This window comes from Ochotona curzoniae, unplaced genomic scaffold (assembly GCF_017591425.1).
Source record: "Ochotona curzoniae isolate NIBS_2020 unplaced genomic scaffold, NIBS_Ocur_1.0 scaffold_4506, whole genome shotgun sequence".
In the NCBI taxonomy this organism is placed as follows: domain Eukaryota; kingdom Metazoa; phylum Chordata; class Mammalia; order Lagomorpha; family Ochotonidae; genus Ochotona; species Ochotona curzoniae.
In genome coordinates, this window is record NW_024467119.1 from 52,238,625 (window position 1) to 52,261,687 (window position 23,063).

At 40.3% G+C, this 23,063-nt stretch overlaps 1 protein-coding gene across 2 annotated transcripts in view; it reads right to left on the reverse strand.

Moving 5' to 3' along the window:
- The window catches only part of SEC24D (SEC24 homolog D, COPII coat complex component), a 112,422-nt gene that overhangs the window by 50,253 nt on the left and 39,106 nt on the right, over positions 1–23,063 (reverse strand). For both annotated transcript variants that reach the window (XM_040967306.1, XM_040967305.1), the window contains exon 9: positions 1,027–1,165. In XM_040967306.1, the coding sequence (XP_040823240.1) occupies positions 1,027–1,165 (139 nt within the window). The remainder of the gene's footprint in view (positions 1–1,026; positions 1,166–23,063) is intronic.

Sequence of the window (23,063 nt, forward strand, 5' to 3'; positions counted from 1 at the left end):
GACCTTGGAAAGATTTTCTCAACCCTGGAGCAATGAAACCAACAACTTCTCAAAACTACCAAAACCACTCAAGCAACACCCTTGGAACACTCCTTCCCACATCGGGATCTCTAAGGAGTCATCAAATGACTGTCCTCTATCCCTTGGGTGTTGATGCAGTCTGACAGCAAGGAGTGGTCACCTCCCCATCCCCTGTGAGCACACGAGGAAAAAAAATGCAACATCTGTCCCACCCACCTTCCTCCATACTTGACCCCTCCCGCACTAATCAGAGGCCCACAGGGTACACATCCCTTTCACCTATGTAAACAACAGTAAAAAGAAAATAAAAAACTGAAAAAGAGAGCAGCTTCCTAAACGTCTTCATAAATAGGATTTGTGATGTCCGGCTCTGGCCTTTGAGGCTGGCTAAAACCATGGACTATGTATAAGACAAGGAGGTGAGCAAACAAGGTGACAAGCTATGCTCACTCAAGGGAGAAAGCTAACAGAACCAGCATGCTGTGAAATCAATGCTGCAGGTGGAAAGCCAGGAACCAAGTTCAGTCATCACTGGGGAGTAGCCAGCACCCACGGAAGACATGGCTTAAAGGCAGAAAGGGTGTGATGCATTCTTGAGATCTAACTATCTGAAGGGAAGCTTGTCTAAAGCAGTAAGGAATACAGGAAAACTCACAGAATACTCATCCAACCACCATTGTCTGGTTCAAAACAACCCAAATCTATAAATGTAAATGAGTATGGAAATGTTCTTAGTGTGATTATGTCATGTTTAATGCCAAGGAATTAAAATACCCAGATATTTTTTAAAAATCCAGGAAATTGGAAAATAACTTATTTGTCCTACTTTAGCTTCCACATGGGGCTCAAGGAACTACATATTCTAATTAGTTTTCCTCTAGGAAAATTGTAAATATGAAGGTATTGCTATATCTGAAAAACAAAACAGACTTTTTAAAGTTAAGAAGTACGATATACTTCACCTAATAAGAGCTCCCACAAAGTGCGTCTGAGAGCACTACTTACCATCATTCACACAGTTGCAAAATCCACACTGGTACCTCCTTCCTCCTTCAATGAACTGCATGAATGGGCACATGTAGGCCTTGCACCTGTTGCATCTCACTGGCCCGTTCTCTCCGTGATTCACCAAGTAGAGGGGAGTCTAGGAAAAACCAGTGACATGAAATGAATATGTGAGTATAGGATATCTAGATAATGCAATTTGAAATGGCACTCACTAGGAAACTCTTTACCTTCAGCATTCACCAAGACAATAAAGACTCCTTTCTTGGAAACATGTACATTCAGGGTAGTAAGATGCTATGCACAACACTCAAGCAAAAGCTAATTTATTGATATCTCAGGAGCGAGTCCTAAGGTGTAGTGCGCTAAGCCACTACCTTTGAATCACCAGCTTCCCATAGAGGTGCTGGTTTGGGTCTCTGCTGTTTTACTTTCATTCTAGCTCTCTGGTAATCTGCCTAGGAGAGCAGTGGAAGACAGTCCATCTGCTTGGGCCACTGGGCCCATGGGAGATTCCAAAGAAGCTCCTGGCTCTTGGCTTTTGCCTGGCCCAGCCTTGGCCACTGCAGGCATTTTGAGAGTAAACCAGAGCATGGATCATCTCTCTTGCTCTGTCTCTCTGTAAGTCTTTCAAATAAATAATCTTTTAAAAGGTGAACTTACATGATTAAAAAGTTTATATATAATTTACAAGCACACAGAGGAACAGGCATATACCTGTATCCATGTGTGAAAAGGACAGGAAATAAAATTACAGTAATAATAGTTAATTATGTTTACATGGAGAGCATCCTGAACATGTCACATCATGCATTTTGCTGAGTATATTCTCAGATTATCAATAAAGCAATGAACTGGCTCTGGTCTTAGAAGCTCTAGTGTTGCACCAGTCTATTATTCAGATAGTTCCTTCAAAGTATACAAATACTTCATCAAAAATGCAACTATGTGAAAAAATATATAATAATGTCCAGTTTTTTAGGCAAGGAGGTCACATCTGTTTTTTCTGTTACTTTATCAGATGCAAAATTGGTTAACAGAGACCTCAGGACCCAGATGGCCAGGCACTGCCAGAACTGTAAAAATAAACTATTCAATTGCTTCTTCCTCACAAAAATACACAGAAACCATTGGGTAGCCTTTACATTTGTGAGTGAAAAAGTTCAAAAGCTGACTTGTTTCTGAACTCATGCAAGTTTTCAGTATAAAATCATGAAGATCCCCATTTTTATAAATCTCCTTAAAGTAACATTTTTGGAAAAGCTTGAGCATTGCAGGGTTAGGCATGTCAATGAAATCTTTCTTCAAAGATATAAATAAAACAGACTGTTACAGAACAGAAACCTGAAAAACAGGCAATGTGGGTTGGGATGGGTTTGTGGGGCAGTTCCCCGCTCTTATCCTAGAAAAGCTGAGTGGTGTAGTGATGTAGCAGTAAAACCACTACCTGTTTTGCTAGCATCCCATGTGGATGCCAGTTCCATCTGAGCTGCTCCACTTCTGAACTAGATGCCTGTTATGTACCTGGGATAAGCAGCAGCAGATGGCTCAAGTCCTAGGACTCCTGTACTCATGTAGAGACTTAGAGGAAGCTCCTGACTCCTGGCACTGATCTGGACATTGTGTTGGTTTTGGGAATGAATCAGCAGATAGAAAGTCTCTCACATTGTGTCTTAAAAAAGAAAGAAAGAAAGAAAGGAAGGAAGGAAGAAAGGAAGGAAGGAAGGAAGGAAGGAAGAAAGGAAGGAAGGAAGGAAGGAAGGAAGGAAGGAAGGAAGGAAGGAAGGAAGGAAGAAAGAAAGAAAGAAAGAAAGAAAGAAAGAAAAGAACACAAAAGAAAGAAAAAGAAAACAACTGCTACTTGTCCTTGATTGGAGGTTCAGTGTGAAAACTGAATACCTGCTGAACCCAGCATAATAGCATTGTGGCTAAATACTTGCCTTGCATGTGCTGAGATCCCATGTGGGCATCAATTTGTGTTCCAGCTGTTCCCTTCCGGCTCCCTGCCTGTGGCCTGGGAAAGCATTAGAGGATGGCCCAAAGCCCTGGGACGCTGTACCCATGCAGGGGACTCAGAAGAAGCTCCTGGTTTAGGATTGGCTCAGTTCCGGCCACTGTGGTCACTTGGGAAGTGAACCAGCAAGTGGAAGATCTTTCTTTCTGTCTCTCCTTCCTTTTGTAAATCTGCTTTTCCAATAATAAATAAATATAAAAGTAAAAAATAATAAAATTGAGTATCTGCTGAGATTTCAGAAAAAGCTGTGTGAAGTCTCTGACAGGAAAAAAACATAATAGATCAAGTAAAGTAACAAAAAGAAACAGAGAAAGGATAACAGTATATACATATTCAGAACTGTTTCCCAGTGTCCCTGCCCTGCCCCCTCCCACTATCTCTTGCCTCCAGCAAGCCAGGAGAGACTGGGTTTTCTTATTTTTGGTCTTTTCTGATCCATGGTTCTGATGCCAACAGACAGGTTTGCAACAGACACCAAACATGTATACTGCAGGGCATTCTGCCTGGACCAAAACGACTGGACATAGGTAACTGCTACTAACATTCCCATCTAGAACAATTCATTCTCTCAAAACCACGTGGTGCAGCACGGACTATCTTTAGTAGGGTGAGTATAAAACCAGCTTGAGCTCCTCAAGGCTAACTTGTTACCATAAAACACGGTTGTAAAAATGATTTAGAAGCCAGAAAACCTACCTTTCAAGAGGTTTTGACAGGTAGAGCAGATTTCTAAACATGTTAAAAATTTAAATATATACACAGAGAAACTCACACATCAAGGCGTACAATGCTCTTTTCCCTAAACTTTTTGTTGGAAAGCCATGGAGTAATAAATGTTGATTCTGCTTGCCAGCTAATAAGAAATGAAGAAATAAGAAGGAAGCCGAAACACATGAGACACAGAGAGCAAGAGATAGAGATAGAAATGCAGAGAGAGAGAGGGAGAGAGAGAGACAGAGATGTGTAGGACACTGAATGGAGGACTGGGAAAGCAAGTGAAAGGCAGATAAAATGTACTGACTGAGCAAGCAGCTTCCTCTACATGGCAAGTCCAATGACCCATCAGCTTCCTCTACATGGCAAGTCCAAAGACCAATCATGCACGCAGTCATTGTTCTGCTCTGTAAGCCTCACCCCCGGCGTTCAGGAGATCTCTTGGGAAGCTAACACAGGGAGAAAATCTGTGCTTTGCAGCCAAGTTGGTTTCTCCGATCCTTTTCAAAGAGTTCAAAAAGCTATCGTCAATCCCCTGAGAGAACAAAATATGACCCTATTATTTGCTAGACAAGCCAGATGTAATGGGAAGAGATGTGACCTTATTTTTAGTGCTATGATTTGCTCAAAGGCAAGGCCAGCCTCCAGTTACTATGAAATTGTCAGTAACAAACACCTAAGCATTCCAGTCCTGGCAGATTCCAACTTGCAGATCTGAAAACGAATGTCTGGCAGCAAACTGCAGTCAAGTCATGACTGTACCTGGGCTGTTAAGTACACTTACATTTTTTTTTTCCTATTTTCACTATTTTGGAAAACCAGATGATGGATAGGTGAGTGAGATCTTCAGACAACTGAGGTGACAGTAAAGAATGTTAAAAGCTTTTCAATTGTTGACATTCTATTTTCAGGCAACAGGACCGGGGTTTCTCAGTTACACTGTCTTGCTCTCTCTGGCCATGTTGAAGTGAATGAGATTTCTCTTTGTTCTCCCCAAATGACTGCTTATCTGTTCCATGGTAATATGTGTGAGCACATATATAGTTAATCTCAGTTTTCTTCTGAGTTTAATCTTAGCTTTTGAAAAAAAAAAAGAGTATTAACTTTATTACCAAAAAAATTCACATTTACTTAATAAACATTTTAAGATTTTTAAACATTTATCACTTCTAGTATGCCCCTTCCGTGTTCTTTTTCTTTCCTCTCCTAACTAACAAAATATATGAAAGGATGAAGAGACTGATCTAAAAAAAAATTACATGGCTATTCCTGGTTTCAGCCCCAACCAAGTGGCTTGAGTTTATAAAACATGAAAATGATGGGAAAGCTGAGGAAAGGGTGGGTGGAGGGTAATTTTAATCTCTGGCTTCTATTTCTGGATTCAAATAGGGTGTGTCAAATACTATATGGGTGCTATTATTGAAGTGCTTCCACCGAATCAAATGCACTCTCGTTCTGTGTTTATACAATGCCACTGCATCAATTTTGGACCATAAGCAGGATATCACTCACAGAATAATGAGGTTCAGTGTTAAAAAGTGATATCAATGATATCAAGATGAAATACCTTTTGGTTACTTTTCCATGTTAAAGAGGCAGACATGAGAAAGAATCAATGTCATCTGATACAATTCTTTTTTTTTTTTTAATTGGAAAGTCACATATAGAGGAGAGGAGAGACAGTGAGGATGGTCTTCTGTCCGTTGATTCACTCCTCAAGTGCCTGCAACAGACAGAGCTGAGCCTACCCGAAGCCAGGAGGCTGGAACCTCTTACGGATCTCCCGCATGGGTGCAGGGTCTCAAGGCTTTGGGCTGTCCTTGGCTGCTTTCCCAGGCCACAAGCAGGGAGCTAGATGGGAAGTGGGGCTGCCAGGATTAGAACCATTGCATGGATCCTGGCACATTCAAGGCAAGGACTTTAGTCACTAGGCTACTGTGCTAGCCCCCTTCTGACAAAATTCTTAAAGTGTTCTTATTTAATGCATTGTCAGATTTCCAATAATCCTACCACTCTTTCCAGCAATTAACAGGTACATAGTAGAAAGTAAGAATACTAGTTCCTCTTGGTGTCTATAGTATAATAGAACAGAAAGGCAGTAAATAAACAAGCAAGCTAATTCATTAAAGCCATTTTTAGTTCAAACAATATTAAAACTCTTCACAGATTGTATTTCCTAAACAAAAAATAAATGCTCAATGAAATGTAGAAAAATCCACCATGACAGATTTTTATAAAGTTTGTAGGTTATGTACTCTTATTTTGGCATCTACGGGAGAAAAATATGAATATATGAAGTTTGGCTACAGATTTACTGTTTGAAGAGAGCGATGAATTACCAAAGCAGCTAAATACCAAATCTGGAGATTTTTAAAAATGATGCTGTTTTATAGCATAGCTCCAGTAGGTGGCACTACGCAACTAAGAGTTAAAAACAAAGCTGTCTCATCAGCTGGAAAGAAAACAATCAAGGTAATAATGCAACTTCCATTTTAACTCTAGTAAAAATCAAACATACAGCAGCTATTATCAGCACAAAATTAAGAATCTACACCTTAAAAATATTTTGCAATGATTCAAAAATAATTGTGGGCAAAACAAAATGAAGTTAAACATGTTAATATAGGCTATTTTACATATAAATGAAACAGAAATCACAATTAATTCATTAATGTACCAAGTTTATAAACATAAAGGCCAAGGAAAAAACTTATTTTAGAAGTCTCTCATCCTCTGCTGACTTTCCGTTGAATGTGGTGTAGGAATGAAGCAGGTGGAGCTGGGAGAGGCAGCCCTTTGTACAAGCAGCCCACAGGCAGCCTGGGGCAGCCACAGGCACTGGGGAAGTGTTCACTCCTGCTGCCAACAACCCTCCTGCTTGCCACAACGGCAACTGGTCCACAACAAAGTACAGGAGAGGGGAGCACTCGGCAGTCACACGGAAGAAGACAGAGTTTCTCAAGCGAACATGGTCCTTCCTGGAGGGAACATCAGACGACAATCGGCAATGGGGATGAAGGGCAGAGGGACAGGACAGCGCAATTCCAGATCTCAAGAACACACGGAATTCCTTGTGGTTCATGCACCTCTCTCTAGCCAGGAGGCTGCTGGCGATTCTGCCCACAATCTACTCTTCCTTCTAACATCTACCCTCTGGCCACTGCTTTTTTCAGCATCAGAATTCATGTAAGTGTAACACACACACACACACACACATACACACACACACACAACGTTTAATCACTTGTTTTACCCTCTAACACTTATTTCCTAATTAAAAAAATAAAAAAACATTTTCCATTTTCAGTGTGTATTTCTCCTCCCCTGTTTCTTTTCTTAAACCCGCTCCTTCTAATAGAGGTCTCCAGGAGAGTAATTGGTGTTTTGGAACTTCACTGCTGTCCCCAGCAATCTTCTGTGTGCCTAATGCCAGAAGGAAACATCTTGGCTTGGTGGTTCCTGGTTATGGAGAGAACGTTTTGCCTATATTGGGACCTAAGGCAGACAAGAGGTTTCAAAAGCGAGGCCTGCCAAACCGTGACACATCCTCCTTCTGGATGGAGGACTGCATCCAGCATCAGGCTGTACTCCCCAGGAACATGATGTAAATCTCTCTGGCTGCCAGCAATGGTTTGTCAACGGACTCAGAGTTTGGCACTCAGCTATGTGGGATTTGGAGTGCTGCTTATTTTTTGAAACTACTTCAAGGGGCGATGGGGTAGTAATTTGGATTAATTGGAGGTTGTAAGCAGAAGCATGGAAACGGTATGTGCAAAGATAATCCATAGCCTGCGATGCACATCCACCCAGGAAAAATGTCAAACATTCAGACTATTAGACATGCCGGAGGAGCAGCAGAGTCGGATTCTCGGGGGATTACCCAGCAGCTAGAAGGAAGAGAGCTGGTATCAACTGCACTTATTAAAAGACATTTCCACAGGAAAGAGAAACAAGAAGCAGCTTGCTTGAACTTCTTTATTTCTTATTAGCATATATGACACATGGCAAGGGTTATAAGGACAGGTCCATAGCAACTAATTGTACATGCAATGTTTGGAGAGCAATGCTGTTTTGTATGATTTTTAAAAAAATAAATAACATATGGAAGTGAACATTTGGCACAATGGTTAAGACGCAGTTTGGATATCCATAATCCACAAAAGAGTGCCTTGGCTGCAGTCCAATTCCAGCTTCCAGCAGTGTGCACCCTGGGAGGCAGCAGGTGATGGCTGACACGGTTGGGTTCCTGCCCCTATGAGGATGACTGGGATTGAGGTCCAGGCGCCCTGCCTGTGGCCTCATTCAGCCTTAACTGTGGTGGGCATACGAGGGGGGAAACAAGCAGAGAGGGATCTCTATCTCTGTTTTTACCTTTCAAATAAGATAAAATCAATAAAACAAAAATGTGAGATTGAAGAATGTCTTCTGAGAGCTTTTTGAAGATCATGTCCAGTATCTTCTATAAACATACAGCTTGGTAATAAGATACTCAATGCATTGTAATAATTTCAGAAACATATTTATATTTTTTGATATGTTTTTGGGAGCAACTGCTACAAGCTGGCATCTCATATGAATGTTAGTTCAAGGCCTAGCTGCTCCACTTCTCATCCAGCTCTCAGTAGCAAGGCCTGGGAAAGCAGCAAAAGATGAGCCCCTGCCACCCATATCAGAGACCTGGATGAAGCTTCTGGCTCTTGGCTTTGGCTGGGCCCAGCGCCAGCCACTGCAGCCATTTGTAAAGTGAACCAGCCGAAAAAAGATCTAATCTCAGCCTGTTATTCTTCCTTTCAAATAAAATAAATCTCTTACTGTATGTTTAATTATTAATGATTCTGCTATAATTATGTCTAGATTCATATTAGATTCATAGTAGATGTGACCATCTAATTTGGGAGTTAGTGTTTTGGTTTTTGTCTATTTGGCACCAAAAACTTCTGAAACTTTTTAACTGATCCAGACTTCCTATTTGTAAGGTCATAAACAGGAGCTGCATGGTAATTTTTACTTCAAGACATTCTCGATTACAAACTCTCAAGCTGCAGATGAGGCACCTGCTAGCGGGGGGATTCCCATCCACGCTGCTCAAACAAAACAGAACAAAACAAAAAAAAACCCCAGAAAGCCAGTGATGCGAAGCAACTTGTATCATGAATGGAAAAGCTGTCACTTGAATTCTCATTCATCTGTCCAATATTTGCTTTCTTTGTGTTACTCATACAAGAAACTGCTTCTAGGAGTGGGGAGTTGTGGGTCCCACAGCTTAAGCCCATTGCTAGGGACTCTGACATATAGTGTCTGAAGTCCAGTGCCCCCTTACTTCCTGCTGAGCTTCCTGCTAATGATCCTGGGATGGGAGGGTGAGGGTAGCACAACACATGATTGTCCAAGCACTTCATTCCTGACCATTCATATGGAGACCAGGAGACCTAGACAGAGTTCCTGGATTCTGGCTTTGGCCTATATATATGGCCTAAATATATGTGTGTGGTCTACACACACACACACACACACACACACACACACACTTAAAGAAACTGTGAGTGCTTCTATAGGAAAGCATGCCATTTTGGAGATGGCTGCAAGTTCTTCTTGATTTGTACTTTGAATCAAGCCTTCAGAGCTCCCTGGTAGTCATTCTAAGTGTCTCCTGTCACTGCTTCTTCCCATTCACTTTCCACCTTCGCCATCTATTGAATCCACCACACAAGCTCTCCATCCACCTCCCTTAGCAGAGCCTCTTGCATTCTCCATCACAACAGAAAACAGAAAACCTCACAAAGGAGCTCCTGGGACACTCTTCCTCTAATTGGCCAGCACTGACTTATCATTTTCTTTCTCTGCCTCCTGTTACAATATGCAGGATATCCCCTTCTTCTCCCTGGCTTTTCAAAGGACCATGTGTAAGACTGGTTGCTGGAGACCTTTTGTCCTTAAGGGAGAATTTTATCCAACTGTCTTAGTACAGGCCACTTCCTGAAGACATATTTATTTGCTATGGAGGTTTCCACATTACTCTTTGCCTGATGGCACTGCGTAACTTGGTTGGCTTTGTGGAACCACTACTAAATTGTCAACTCCACGATTCCGAGATACAGGTATTGTGCCATTACATGATACTTGAGGTGTTATCAGCCTGAAATTTTTAAATGAACAGACACAATGTTTTTCAGGTAGCCTCAAACACACTGCACAAAGCTCAGGAGAACTTGTGATGAGTGCTAAAGCAAAAGGCACAGATAGGAAGAAATCATGCAGTTGTCGGGAGGCAGGGAGGGGAGAGTGTGTCAGAGAGGCCTCATTCAAAGATGACATGGACAGGAGAAGTCTGGTGGGTGGGTGTGTGAGAGAGAGAGAGTAGGGGAGGTGGATTTCAGTAAGCACCGGTGTTCTGATCTAGGGTAGGTTTCAGACAGACATAAATCAATCCACATACATCCCACTCCACACACTCCTACCCGAAATCTACTGTCACTCTTCATAATAACAGTCCTGGTAGGAGATAGTTAAGACAGTTCACAATTCTTGACAATAATGATGTCCTTAGAAAAATGGTACAGGTACAAGTTTGGACTCTGCTAGTAAGTTAGTATCTGCTTATCATTACTGGAATCTGTTTAAATTACAAAGTCTTATCCTACTTTTCTAATTACCACAAGGAATTTTGAGAATTTTTGTTTCATCATTTCCTGTATTTTACTTAACTCACAAAACTCCTGGGCTTATTTCCTAAATAAGCTCAAAAGATGCTTTAATATTGTAAACTACTTTTTTCCCCCTGTGGCTCTTGGCAGTTTCACTCCTTAACAGCAGCACAGAGGCACAGAACCTTCATGTTCACCAGTGATGCCCAGGGTCTAAACAACAGAGTAAATTCTCAACAAGTGGACAAAAGGAAAGGAAGAGGGAGGGGGAGAGCTGATTTGATCACAGAAAGCCCAGGTGCGATAAACCCTGCATTAAGTTCATCCCCAAATATGCACAAATGGCCATACTCCTTCGGACTCCTCTCCAAAGTGCCTTAAAGCAAACACAGCTGTGAGTCCTCTGTCCAGGACCTCTAGTGCCAGGAGGGCTTCCTGGCAGGGAGGTTGCATCAGACTGCCTGCTGAAATCAATGACAGGGCTACTCCTGGTGAGCAGGCAAGCAGAGCTTCATTGGAAAGATATATATCAGTGCAGGTAAAGCAGCACCTGCACATCACTTTTCTCGAACAGTAACCCTGGTTTACGTCTGAAGTCCATGTGGCAGATAATGATGCTTCAGCAAAAAGCGATCTGTTTGGATTGGTTTATGCTGATGGTCTTTAAAGTGTATTTGCAAAGATCAGCATTATTGTTCTTGCTGGAACAGATGCTGGAAACTCTGGAATAAGATACTCCTGCAAGGAGCTTTGACATTTAAACATCTGATAGCTGAGGGACAGTTCCCTTCATTTCTCACAATCCTTGACCTATTGCAATTGTATCTTTTATCCCTCAAGCAGAAATACATTGTGTTGTATGCTTTCAGGGCATTTGTACAAGACAAATTTAATTGCTACCACAATGCACACTGTTCTGCAGATGATAAAAAATATATTTTAGGCTTAGGAACTCAAACCTTCTGACTCAAATCTACTTCTGTAATGGAGCAATTGGAAGCTTTCTGTTCCTCCAAGGAAAGTTGTGAAACACTCAAGAGGACAGGGTTAAAAATAATACGCCAAGAGGCAAATACCTTTTTCTCGCTGGAAGAATTACAAGCTAGCCCAAATATTCCCTCTAGCTGTCTTTCTTCTTTATAAGGCTTAGAAAATACCTTCCGAAGATTTTCATTTATGCAAGCGTTTTCATCTAAATCACATTTTCTCAGTCAGGCTTACCCTGAACCCTCACCACGCTGTTCTCCTGTTCCTTTATTCCTCCACAACTGCTTAGGTTCTCAACAGGTACACTGCCTCCACCCTATCCCGTGAGAGAGTGTCTGGTCACTGACAGAGTTCAAGGGTCAACCATGGTGGCTGGCTCATACTGGAACAGTAAATATTCCCTGAATTGGATGAAAGGTCATTCTTAAAGTCTTCTTGAAATATACGGAATAAATATACTCACAATCCTTCAAAATGGACATGCTACAAACCATCAAGTCAAATAACCTTGTCAAAACTATGTGTTCAGACTGTGGTAAAAAGTTGAGTGAACCACTGCTAAAGCCTGAGGCATCAAAATACAGTTGTATTACTGACCCTGTGAGGGAGTGTGCCAAAACTCAAAGCAAATTACCAGTTTTCTTTTTCAGAGCAGATGCCTACAGAAGCTACACCTTCACCCAAACATACAAAACTTTAGTGACAAACTGCTTTCAGAAGAGCACTCAGAGCTGTTCTTTCCACTGTGCCATCACCTTCAGTGCAGGACTAACCCTCCTTGGTAGACAGCTGGTACACTAGCTGGGCCACTCCCAGTCATAGAACAAATGGTCCTCTGCTGTGCAAATAGCCCAAAGTGATCTGTCAGAGTTTAGGACAGGTTTTTACAACAAAAATTGTAAGAAAAATTCAACTTAAAAACTAAGGATTGGGGTTAATGCCATGGCTTAGATGATTAAGCTTTCACCTGTGGCACCAGCTTCCCATAATGAGTGCTGCCTGCTCCACTTCCAATCTAGCTCCCTGTTAATGTGCCTAGGAAAGCAGCAGAAAACGACCCAAGTCCTTGGTCCCTGTACCCATGTGAGAGACTGGGAAGAACCTCCTGGATCCTGGCTTTGGGCCAATGCAGCTCCAGCTATTGTGGCCACCTGGGGAGTGAACCAGTAGATGGAAGATTTCTGTTACTCCTCTCTATAACTCTTTCAAATAAAAAATACATAACTCTGCTTTTTCTTTCTCTCTCTCCGCTTCCTTCCTTCCATCCATCCATCTTTTTCTCTTTCTCTCTCTCTTTCTTTCTTTCACTAGGTTTGGCCAATTTGAGAGGTACAGATTTGCTGTATATCAATGACAAACTGGGATGAGAAAATGACTTCTTAATATACCAGACAACACACTTCAGTTTACCTTCATGACTCAGTTTAGCATTAAGAGATCACTGCAGTGGATGGCTTTCCAGATATCTGTACACACTGAATCTTTTTTCATGACTTTTCTACTGCCCCTGTATTTTGCAGGAATATTTTCTTAATTTTTAATTAATTAATTGATATAATCTTACATGGTTGATTAGGTTACAAAGAGTCAAGGGTGACAGGAAAATGGGTAAGACCATTGTTTCCACACTAATATCATCATTTTTCTCCCTGTATCTAGGGTCAGGGGAGAAACAAAGGGACAAACCCCACCCAGGCTCCCACCCATCCCAGGTACCTGGAGTGGGGCATGTTCCGGCAGTTTGCAGGAATATTTCATCTTATTTTTCTAAATAATGAATACAAACGTTTTTAAGATTTTAATTTTCTCTCTTTATATGTACTGCTCATGAATCTTTCCCCACACCTCCCCACACCACCTCAGTATACACACACACAGATGCACACACACACACAGACGCACACACACACAGACGCACACACACACACACAGACGCACATGCTATACATCTTCACAACACTGGTGGGAGACGGAGTGGGGAGTAAGAGTGAAACCTAAGCTAAACGTATAAGGAATTTTATTGTCCAGGAAATTCCTGAAGCAACTGTTATTCGAGTCATCACAGCTGCTTTTATCTGCTGGTAATACCAAGAGCAAGGATAAGTTGCAGTTGAGTTCCCAAAAGGCTATTTTTCATGAGAACATTTGTGTAGGAAATAAAATATTTTCACAGATATAGACCATGGAAATTCAAGTAAAAGGCAGATGCCTGGATAAAGAAGTGACTCCAAACTGCAAGCCCCTATCCTCCTCTGGACTCCCAGATTTCAGCTCCTTTTCATTTTCTCTGCAATTACACAGACAGTATCAAAGGCAGCATTAGTACACAAGGGAGCTGCTCAATAACAGCTCCATACTTGGAGCACAGAGATCCATGGCTAAAAATCTCATAAAATTATGTGGTATAGTTCCAGAGAGAAGTAATATTTAGTAATAAAACACAATATTCAAATGCTGCTCAGGTGTGCCAGGTGTTGCTTTAGGTTCTGAGGATGCTACAGCAAGAAAAGTCCAAGAGAATCCCTACCTTCATGGATCCAAGCAAGACAAATATACAAATCCAGAACTGTAGTGTGTGTGTGTGTGTGTGTGTAAGAGAGCTCCTCCGAGAAAGTGACTTTGTCAAGAGAAATCTGAAAGATGAATAGAAATTAACCAGGCCAAAAGGACAGGTCAGTGGGAGGAAGGATTATTCCAGCAAATGTTCATTAAGTATTTTATGAAAAATCTAAACAACGCAAATATATATGGTGGGGGTCTTACAATTCAAACAGCAAAAAGAAAAAAGCAGTATACACCAGTAACATTCCTTTATTATGCATATTGAAATTCCTTTCCTTCTTAAACAGAAGCATAAATTGTGGTATCCACAGCAGTTACCTCCTCTCTCTCATATCATGAGTGTTACCAGAATCAGTAAAAGGGTTTGATAAGATTCTCCTTAAATATATATACTTCAAATAAATGCGAATTATTTGAAGTTTTCATACTTTTATTCTCAATGTATCAAATCAATTTCTGATTTAAAATAAACCCAACTTGACACGTAACAATGTTGTATTATAGAGTAATAATACTAACAATAAGGATGAGGATAAGAGCTACTATTAGGTCTTACACAAGCTTCTTATTTATAAACAACTTATAAACAACTAAGTGAAGTTTGGTGACAAATTATATTTATGTGAGAAATGAGGCTCAAAAAATTAAACAGAAATTTCAAGGTCACATTACTAGAATCAACTTAAATTCCTAACTGTATCACATGCAAACATCTCTGCTCTTACCTCTATACTAATAACAATGCTATCTACACTTAGAACAAAAATCACTCCAGAAATCATCTGTGCTTTAGACATGGGTGTCACAGACATCCTGATGGATAAACAATCTAAATTAAGAATCTATACCGGGGTTTCATTCATTGTGTTCCTTTTTAAAAACATGACTTCGTGTATTATTGTTTAAGGCTTTCATCTGATGAGAATTTGATGCCCAGGACACTTATGAGTAACTTTCTCATACTTGATCACAGGGTAACACAGTGATGGCATACATCACAAGCCCCTGTATTAGCCAAGGAGCAGCAAAATATGACTGAGCTTAGGATCACAAAACAAAGTATGAATAGTACCTCTCATTAACTCTAAAATCCCATCAATTCTAAACGACTAAAGCTTCCAAAAGAACATAACACAACATTAAGACTTTGTAAATAGTATATTGGCTTTAAAGATTTATTTTTATTATTTTTTCATTGGAAAGGCGGATATACAGAGAGGAGAGACAGAGAGGAAGATCTTTCGTCTGATGATTCACTCCCCAAGTGAGCGCAACGGGCCGATACTATGCCAATCCGAAGCCAGGAGCCTCTTCCAGGTCTCCCACGTGGGTGCAGGGTCCCAAAGCTTTGGGAGGCCACAGGCAGGGAGCTGGAAGGGAAGCAGGGCTGCCGGGATTAGAACCGGCGCCCATATGGGATCCGGGGCGTGCAAGGCGAGGACCTTTAACCACTTGCGCCACCGCGCCGGCCCAGTATATTGGTTTTAAAACACTGATGGAAGTAGTGGCATGAAGGGTTTAAAATGCTCCCCGCTGAGGCGCCAGCCCACTGACTCCACAGTCTTATGACCAGGGTACTCTTGGCTCACACTGCAGGGGTCCCATTAACTCAATCACCAGGACACTCAAGGTTAGGAACCTCACTTAACTGTCCCTGAAAACAGATCCCGTTTAAAAAAATTATTCACTACTTAACCTTTTAAAAATAAAAGATTTACATGAATAATTTTGTGATCAAGAAAATAAGACGGGTGCATTTAGCTCCTAAACTGTAACTCCCTTTAGAAGTCAACTCCAGTGCTGTAACAGTGAAAAGGATCCACTCAAAAAACCCCGCTGTTCTGTTCTTCAGTTACCAAACGTGAGCAGCATGTCTTCACAGCACTGGGAAACAGTGGCCCAAACCCTTAAGGGATTACAATCAGTTTCTAAAATAACTGTACAATGCAGGTACTTCACATTTTATTTCTACTTGAGTACATCATTTTATTTTTCCAAAGGATTTTTTAGGGGGTGGAGCTAATACTTTGACAAAAGTGCATGAATTCTTAGAAAATATTATAGTGTGTACCTTAAAAATTAATTCAGACTTAAAGTTTTCACTTAGAAACAATAAACAATCTAAATTATACATTTTTTTCAGTTCTTCACAGACTATGATGTTATATATTTATTAGTATAACTTATGTAGGTAGAAATAGCTAAATATAGAAATAGTTGTATTTTATATATTAAAATATAATCTCAAATCATGTATTCTATTAAAATTATACTACTAAAACTACTGATATTATAACATGGGTTGGGGTACCTAATATGTTCACAGAAATTTCAAGTAAGATCAATGATCTCATTATCAAATAGTACATCACACTAAATATCAAGTAAAGATGAAAAAAAATTCAGACAGATATGAGTAGCCTTCCAGAGTTATAGGATTGTCAGAGCCAGTTTTCTCCCTCTTGAGATGGAGATCTGAGATCACAACACAGGGAACAGTAGAGACCTGAAATCATATCTTCACTCCTAATCCAGAGTTCAACCATTTGGCTACTTCCTATTGTGTTCAGAACAAAGTCAGTATTTATTGCTTCCTAAAATATCTTGAACAACAACAACAAAAACCTTCCTAATTGCTCCACTGTTCTGTCCTCTATAATGAAATAGAACCTCTCTCAATATGTAATGGAACGAAGTAAGTTGTTGCTCACGCAGCGCTGATGATCTGGTAAAAACCACAGCAAAACTCTCTTCAGTGATGTTTCTTCTTTATCTCAGGTAAGAGGTGAACAGCATTCTAAGTTTGCAGTCATTAAAAGTATGAAGCAGAATAGCCAAAGGAGGACAAACACTTTTATTTTATTAGCAACATGTTTATTAATAGACTTAAGACTGCTGCCAAAGAACAATTAAGACTCACTGTGCTAAAAATATTAATGTAGGGGCCTAAACTACCTAGGAATGAGCCACCATTCTGTTCTGGTTTCTCTTTGTCCCCTAAATGTCTACACCGTGGAAAGGGTCTTTCATTCATCTAAGATGTGCTCCAGCCCCCTGCAGAATTCTGGATGGCCTCGGCCTTCACGAAGTTCTAAACAACAGTTTCAAGTCAAAGACTAACAGAGAGAATTCTAGGGTGGACGTTTTGAGAGAACTCAAAAGCTTGCCAGAGCAAAAGCCCCATTTTTAAAACTTTAGCCAGCAAGAAGAAAATGAATGTTACTTTATGCATTTAATCAAATAAAACCTCCACAAGGGCATTTGCAGGCCAATGGAGTTGAAAGAACATGGAAACTGTCTTGCTTTTCCGTGGCTCACTTACTAGCTGTAGGACTTTAGAGCCCCAGAATCCAAGAGCTTCATCACCTATAACAGCGATAACGTTTCACAATGCAATTTTCCTAATAGAGACATAGCACACGGTCACCCTGACATAAATTACTACAGGGAGGCAGCATTTTGTTCTTTGAAGGATTAAACAACAGTACAAACTCTGCCAAAACTATGTCAACTCATGCAAGCCAAGATTGGCTGCAAAGTTAAATGCATGACCAGCAATTCTTTCCACAGGCAATGGATGTCACGTCCTGCCCTGATGTTATGTATGGGTGCTGGGTTTATTCTCTAACAATCATTTGCCTTTTTGTCAGCTGCATTAATCAGCTATATGATATCCACTCCTTTTTTCCTTCCAATGCTATCTTTTTCATATCTAACGAATCTAGAAGAATATGAATAATCATCAAGACGAATTAATTCAAACAGTATTTTAGTAAAAGGCAAATGGCTTTTCTCTATTATGTCCTATCTCAGGTAGAACTTTCCTTGAACCTAAGTACCATGGAACAATTTTAGGCTATACAAAAATGAGTTGTATTAATACTTCAAATTTTCTGTAAGGTCGAGTCAAGAGTAACCAGTCTTCTTTTTTTTTTTTTCCCATATCCCTAAAGTCTGGCTCATGTCCTAGCACAAAGTTAAATGAAAGATGAAAATGCAAATAAAATTCAAAGACTTGAATAAATCTTTATCCTTGCTAACTCAATGAGAAAGGAAATTGCTTTGACTATTATATCTGCTTGTACCCTAAAAATATACATAGATACTCTGTAATCTAGTCACAGATGGAGGAAAAGCTTTTACCACTTGTGTTGCAGGTTTAATTACTTAGCTGCATTTGTAACTAGATTTGTGTACTTGTTCAAAATGGAAAAATTTCCTCTTTCAGAAAAACAAAATGAAAAGAAATAGCACCGAAAAAAATCTTGAACATACACAATTTAACAACACAAAGAACACAACATCACCAATAATGTTTCACACTGTAATTACATTGAATGTGGCAATGGGTTTCACTTAAAACATTGAAAAAAAATAAGATTAATGGTAAGGAGCATGCAACGTTAAACAACAATGACACAGATACACCCTTGGAAATATCATACATCTTAAGAGTAGATGCTGACAGGGAACATTCCCTGAAGATAACCGCTCAGGTCAGGTTTATTTTTATAGGCCGTTGCTAACACAATGGCGAGTATAAGAACGTTCTGTCAAACAATGGAACTGACTTCTGAAAACACCCCCAAACCTGCACTAAATAAGTCCTTTTCCTAGATGTCATGTCAGGATATGGTCCAGAAAGCAGAAAGCTTTTTTTTTTTTTCTTCAGGAAGCTTTTAAAAATTACAATAATAATACCACTGGTTAGTCGAATAATAAAATCCTGATGTTTTACTAAGTTAAAAGTAATTTATTAAAGAGAAAACTAATGCACAGAATAAAAGTTTTCCTGTAATCTATTTGTCTTCAAGAAAGAAAGTTTTATTTTTCTGATTACAGGTTACAAAGATCTAAAATCAGTATGTCCCTCATCTTCTATTACTTAACAATATTTGTTTCAAATTTCATTTCTGGTTTAAGCGATCTGATACATGATAGTGCTATTATTGAAATGTGGAATAGTAACAGATCTGTAAAACAGAAATTAGAAATTCACTTTTATGCATGCTAAGTTTGACGTTTCTACAGGGTTTCCATGGGAGATTTCAGAGAGGTATTTGGATATTGGGAATATGAGGCTAAAGAAGAGAGGCAGAAGGAAAGGGAGATGGATGGAGAGAGAGGAAGGGAAGGGAGGGAGAGAAGCAGCACCATGGTGATTTAGAGCAAACAACTTTGGTATAAAACTAGCTGGGCTTCTTTTTGCTATTTTAATTCTTTTAAAAGATTTATTTTTTTTAAAGATTTTATTTTTATTGGAAAGGCAGATATACAGAAAGGAGAGACAGAGAGGAAGATCTTCCGCCCGATGACTCACTCCCCAAGTGAGCACAATGGCCGATGCTATGCTGATCCGAAGCCAGGAGCCTCCTCCGGGTCTCCCACGCGGGTGCAGGATCCCAAAGCTTTGGGCCATCCTTGACTGCTTTCCTGGGCCACAGGCAGGGAGCTGGATGGGAAGCAGGGCCGCTGGGACTAGAAGTGGTGCCCATATGGGATCCTGGGCATGCATGGCGAGGACTTTAATCACTGCGCCACCGCGCCGGGCCCAATTTATTTATTTTTATTGAAAGGCAGATTTACAGTGAGGACAGCCAGAAAGATCTTCCCTCTGCTGATTCATTCCCCAAGTGAGCACAATGACCGGTGCTGTGCCGATCTGAAGCCAGGAGCTTCTTCTGGGTCTCCCATGCAGGTACAGGGTCCCAAGGCTTTGGGCCATCCTAGACTGCTTTCCCAGGCCACAAACAGGGAGCTGGATGGGAAGTGGAACATCTGGGACACAAACCGGTGCCCATAGGGGATCTTGGGCATGCAAGGAGAGGATTCAGCCAGTAGGTCATTGTACCAGGCCATTTTTTTTTAATTTTTAAAAAGATTTATTAATTTATTTGAAAGTCAGAGAGAGAGAGAAAGAGACATATTTCATCCACTGGTTTACTCCCCAGATGGCTGCAATGACCAGGCTGAATCCTGGTAACAACTTCTACAGATATTTACTGTGGTGGAGAGTGAGAGTATAAGGAAAAAAAATTGAGGTGGCTCTGTACTCAGCAACATGGAATGATTGCCAGGGAATTAACTGATAAAAGAAATGGGAAGTGCAGTATGTATGTTATACCATCCTTTACAGGTTCATTACTTAAAGATGGACCTTCAATCCTGGTTTCTGCTTGTTTTGTTTTAGAAGAAATTCCAAAGAACAGGCAAGGACCGTTTGAGAGGCGGAGGTGGTAAAAATTGGAAAGGATCTATTTTTCCCTGTATACACACTTGTTCTTAGCCAAAAGGCAGGGAAAAGAACTTTTCATCTTCCAGATGTTGTGTTTTACTTATTTTAAGTAACTAGCTCTTTAAAAAACGAAGATGAAACCTGTCCTTTGTTATGGATGTTCGTATACAAGGGGGACATATAACAACACATAGAGGGAAAATACACATCAAAACTCATTACCCCGTTTGCCCCTGGAGAAGACAGGAGGAAAGGAAATGGGTTCATTAAAGGAGGCTTGTTTACAAACAGGAATATTTCTCTAAAAAACAAGTATAAACAAATGTGCCCACAGGAATATTTACTAATGACAGGTGGCATGCACTTGAGTGTTAGCCATGGAATCCTTTTGAATTAAAAAGTTTTTCTAAGCATAATAACTTAAATAAAATACATAGCACATGCACAAAACTACATACTTTTCATAATTGCTACAAGTAAAAGGTCAATGAAATAAACTGTTGAAGAGGACACTAAGACACTGAAGGATTAGGAAATGGTATACTCACTTTGGAAAATGGCCTGGCGGTTTCTTCTAAAACTAGCAAAATACATATCATATGACTAAGTAGTCTATCCACAGGTGTTAACCCAAGAAAAATAAATACAAGGCCATGGAAAGACTTATGTAAGAATGCAAATGGTAACTTTAATCATAACAGACAAAAAGGGAAAACAGCTCAGATGTTCATCAATAAAAATAAGCAAACTGGTATGATCATGCAATGAAATACTTTTAGCAATAAAAACACAGATTATTACTGAATGCAATAAAATGATAGCTTTCTAAAACATACAGAATGAGAGAACCTGCACACAAGAGTACTACACGATCTATGATTCTAAGTCTTACTATAGGTAAGACAAAGCCATTACAGAAGAAAGTCAGAAGAGTGATTGTCAGGAGAGTGAGCTTGTGCAAACAGGTAGGAGTTGGCAGATAACTTTCAAGATTAACTACAGAGTGTTCCTTATTTCTATAGAAATTTAGGTTACACACATGTAGGCTCTCATCCTATGGTTCATTTTCCAAAACCCCTAACAACCAGGACTGGGTCAGCTGGAAGCTGGGAGTCAGGAACTGCATCCAAGCCACCAGTGTGAGTGCCTGGGATCCAACTACCTGAGCTATCACCAGCTTCCTCCTAAGATCTGCACTGGCAGAAAATTGAATCAGGAATGGGAGCTGAGAACTGAATACCGACACTGCAATTTGGGATGTGAGTGTAGCTTCTTAACTCCTAAGCTAAATACTGTACATGTTGGATAATCCAGTGAAGTGTACTGATGTCTTTAATTTTCTTTGAAACGTATTTGAAAAAAACATGAATTTATACAGGATAAACAAGAAATGTATGCAAGTGTTCACTATAAAATTTTCTTCAATGTTCCATATAATTAAAACTTTTCATAGGACCTGGCATGGTAGCCTAACAGCTGAAGTCCCTCACCTTGCACATGCCGGGATCCCAAATGGGCGCCAGTTTGTATTCTAGTGGCTCTGCTTCTCATCGAGCTCCCTGATTGTGGCCTGGGAAAGCAGTCCGGGACAGCCCAAAGTATAGGGACCCTGCACCTGTGTGGGAGACCCAGAGGAGGTTCCAGGCTCCTGGCTTTAGATCGGAGCAGCTCTGGCCATTGTGGCTGCTTAGAGAATGAACCAACAGATGGAAGATCTTCCTCTCTGTTTCTCCTCCTCTCTGTATATCTGATTTTCCAATAAGAATAAATTTTAAAAGCTTTTAATAATAAAATGTTAAAAACAGCTAAGCAGTACTTCTAGTAAAGCTCCTCTTTTTTTTTTCCTAATGTTTATTTACTTGAAATGTAGAGTTACAGAGAGAAAGAGAGAGAAAGGGAGAGAGGGAGAGATAAATTTTCCATCCACTGGTTCGCTCCCCAGATAGCTGCAACAGCAAAAACTGGGCTGGTCCAAAGTTGGGAACAAAGTCTTTTTCCTGGTCTTATATGAGCACAGCAGCCCCAGCACTTGGGCTCTCTTCTGTTTTCCCAGGCATATATCATGAAGCTGGATTGGAAATGGAGCAGCTGGGAGGAGAACCAGTGTCCATATCAGACGTTAGCACTAGCCCCTAAACTATTCTTTAAAATGCACATAACTTATTGCTACAGCAGAAACTTTGTCAATACGTACTGGTCTATCTCATTCTTTCTTACTAAGTACAGTAACTTGAAGGGGCATTTAGGAGCACTATATTGTATCTCAGAAACCACCAGAAAAGATCAAACTTAAACATAAGCAAATTTGAATATATTTAGTTTTAAAGATTTATTTATATTGCAAAGTCAGATATACAGAGAGGAGGAAAGACAGAGAACAAGATCTTCCATCCAATGATTCACTCCCCAAATGATTGTAACAGTTGGAGCTGAGCCAATCTGAAGTCAGGAGCCCGAAGGTTCCTCCAAGTCTCCCCAACAGGTACAGGGTCCCAAGGCTTTGGGCCATCCTCAACTGCTTTCCCAGGCCACAGGCAGGGAGCTGGATGGGAAGCAGGCCTGCTAGGATCAGAACCAGTGCCCATTTGGGATCCTGGACCGTTTTAGGTGAGGATTTTATCCGTTAGGTTACTACGCAGGGCCATAAATGTATTTTTTTTTAATGTAGAAAAATGAAATCATACTACACATAAGGGTGATTTTTGAAAACAGCTCAAAGCGTCTTCAGGACAAGCTCTAATCCAGTTCACTACGCTCACCAAGGAAGAGATGGTGGGGCTGAAGGGGCATAGCAAATTAAGTCACTGCCTGCAAAGCTGGAATTCCATATAAGCAGCAGTTTAAATCTCGGTTGCTCTACGTCTTATTCAAATCCATGCTA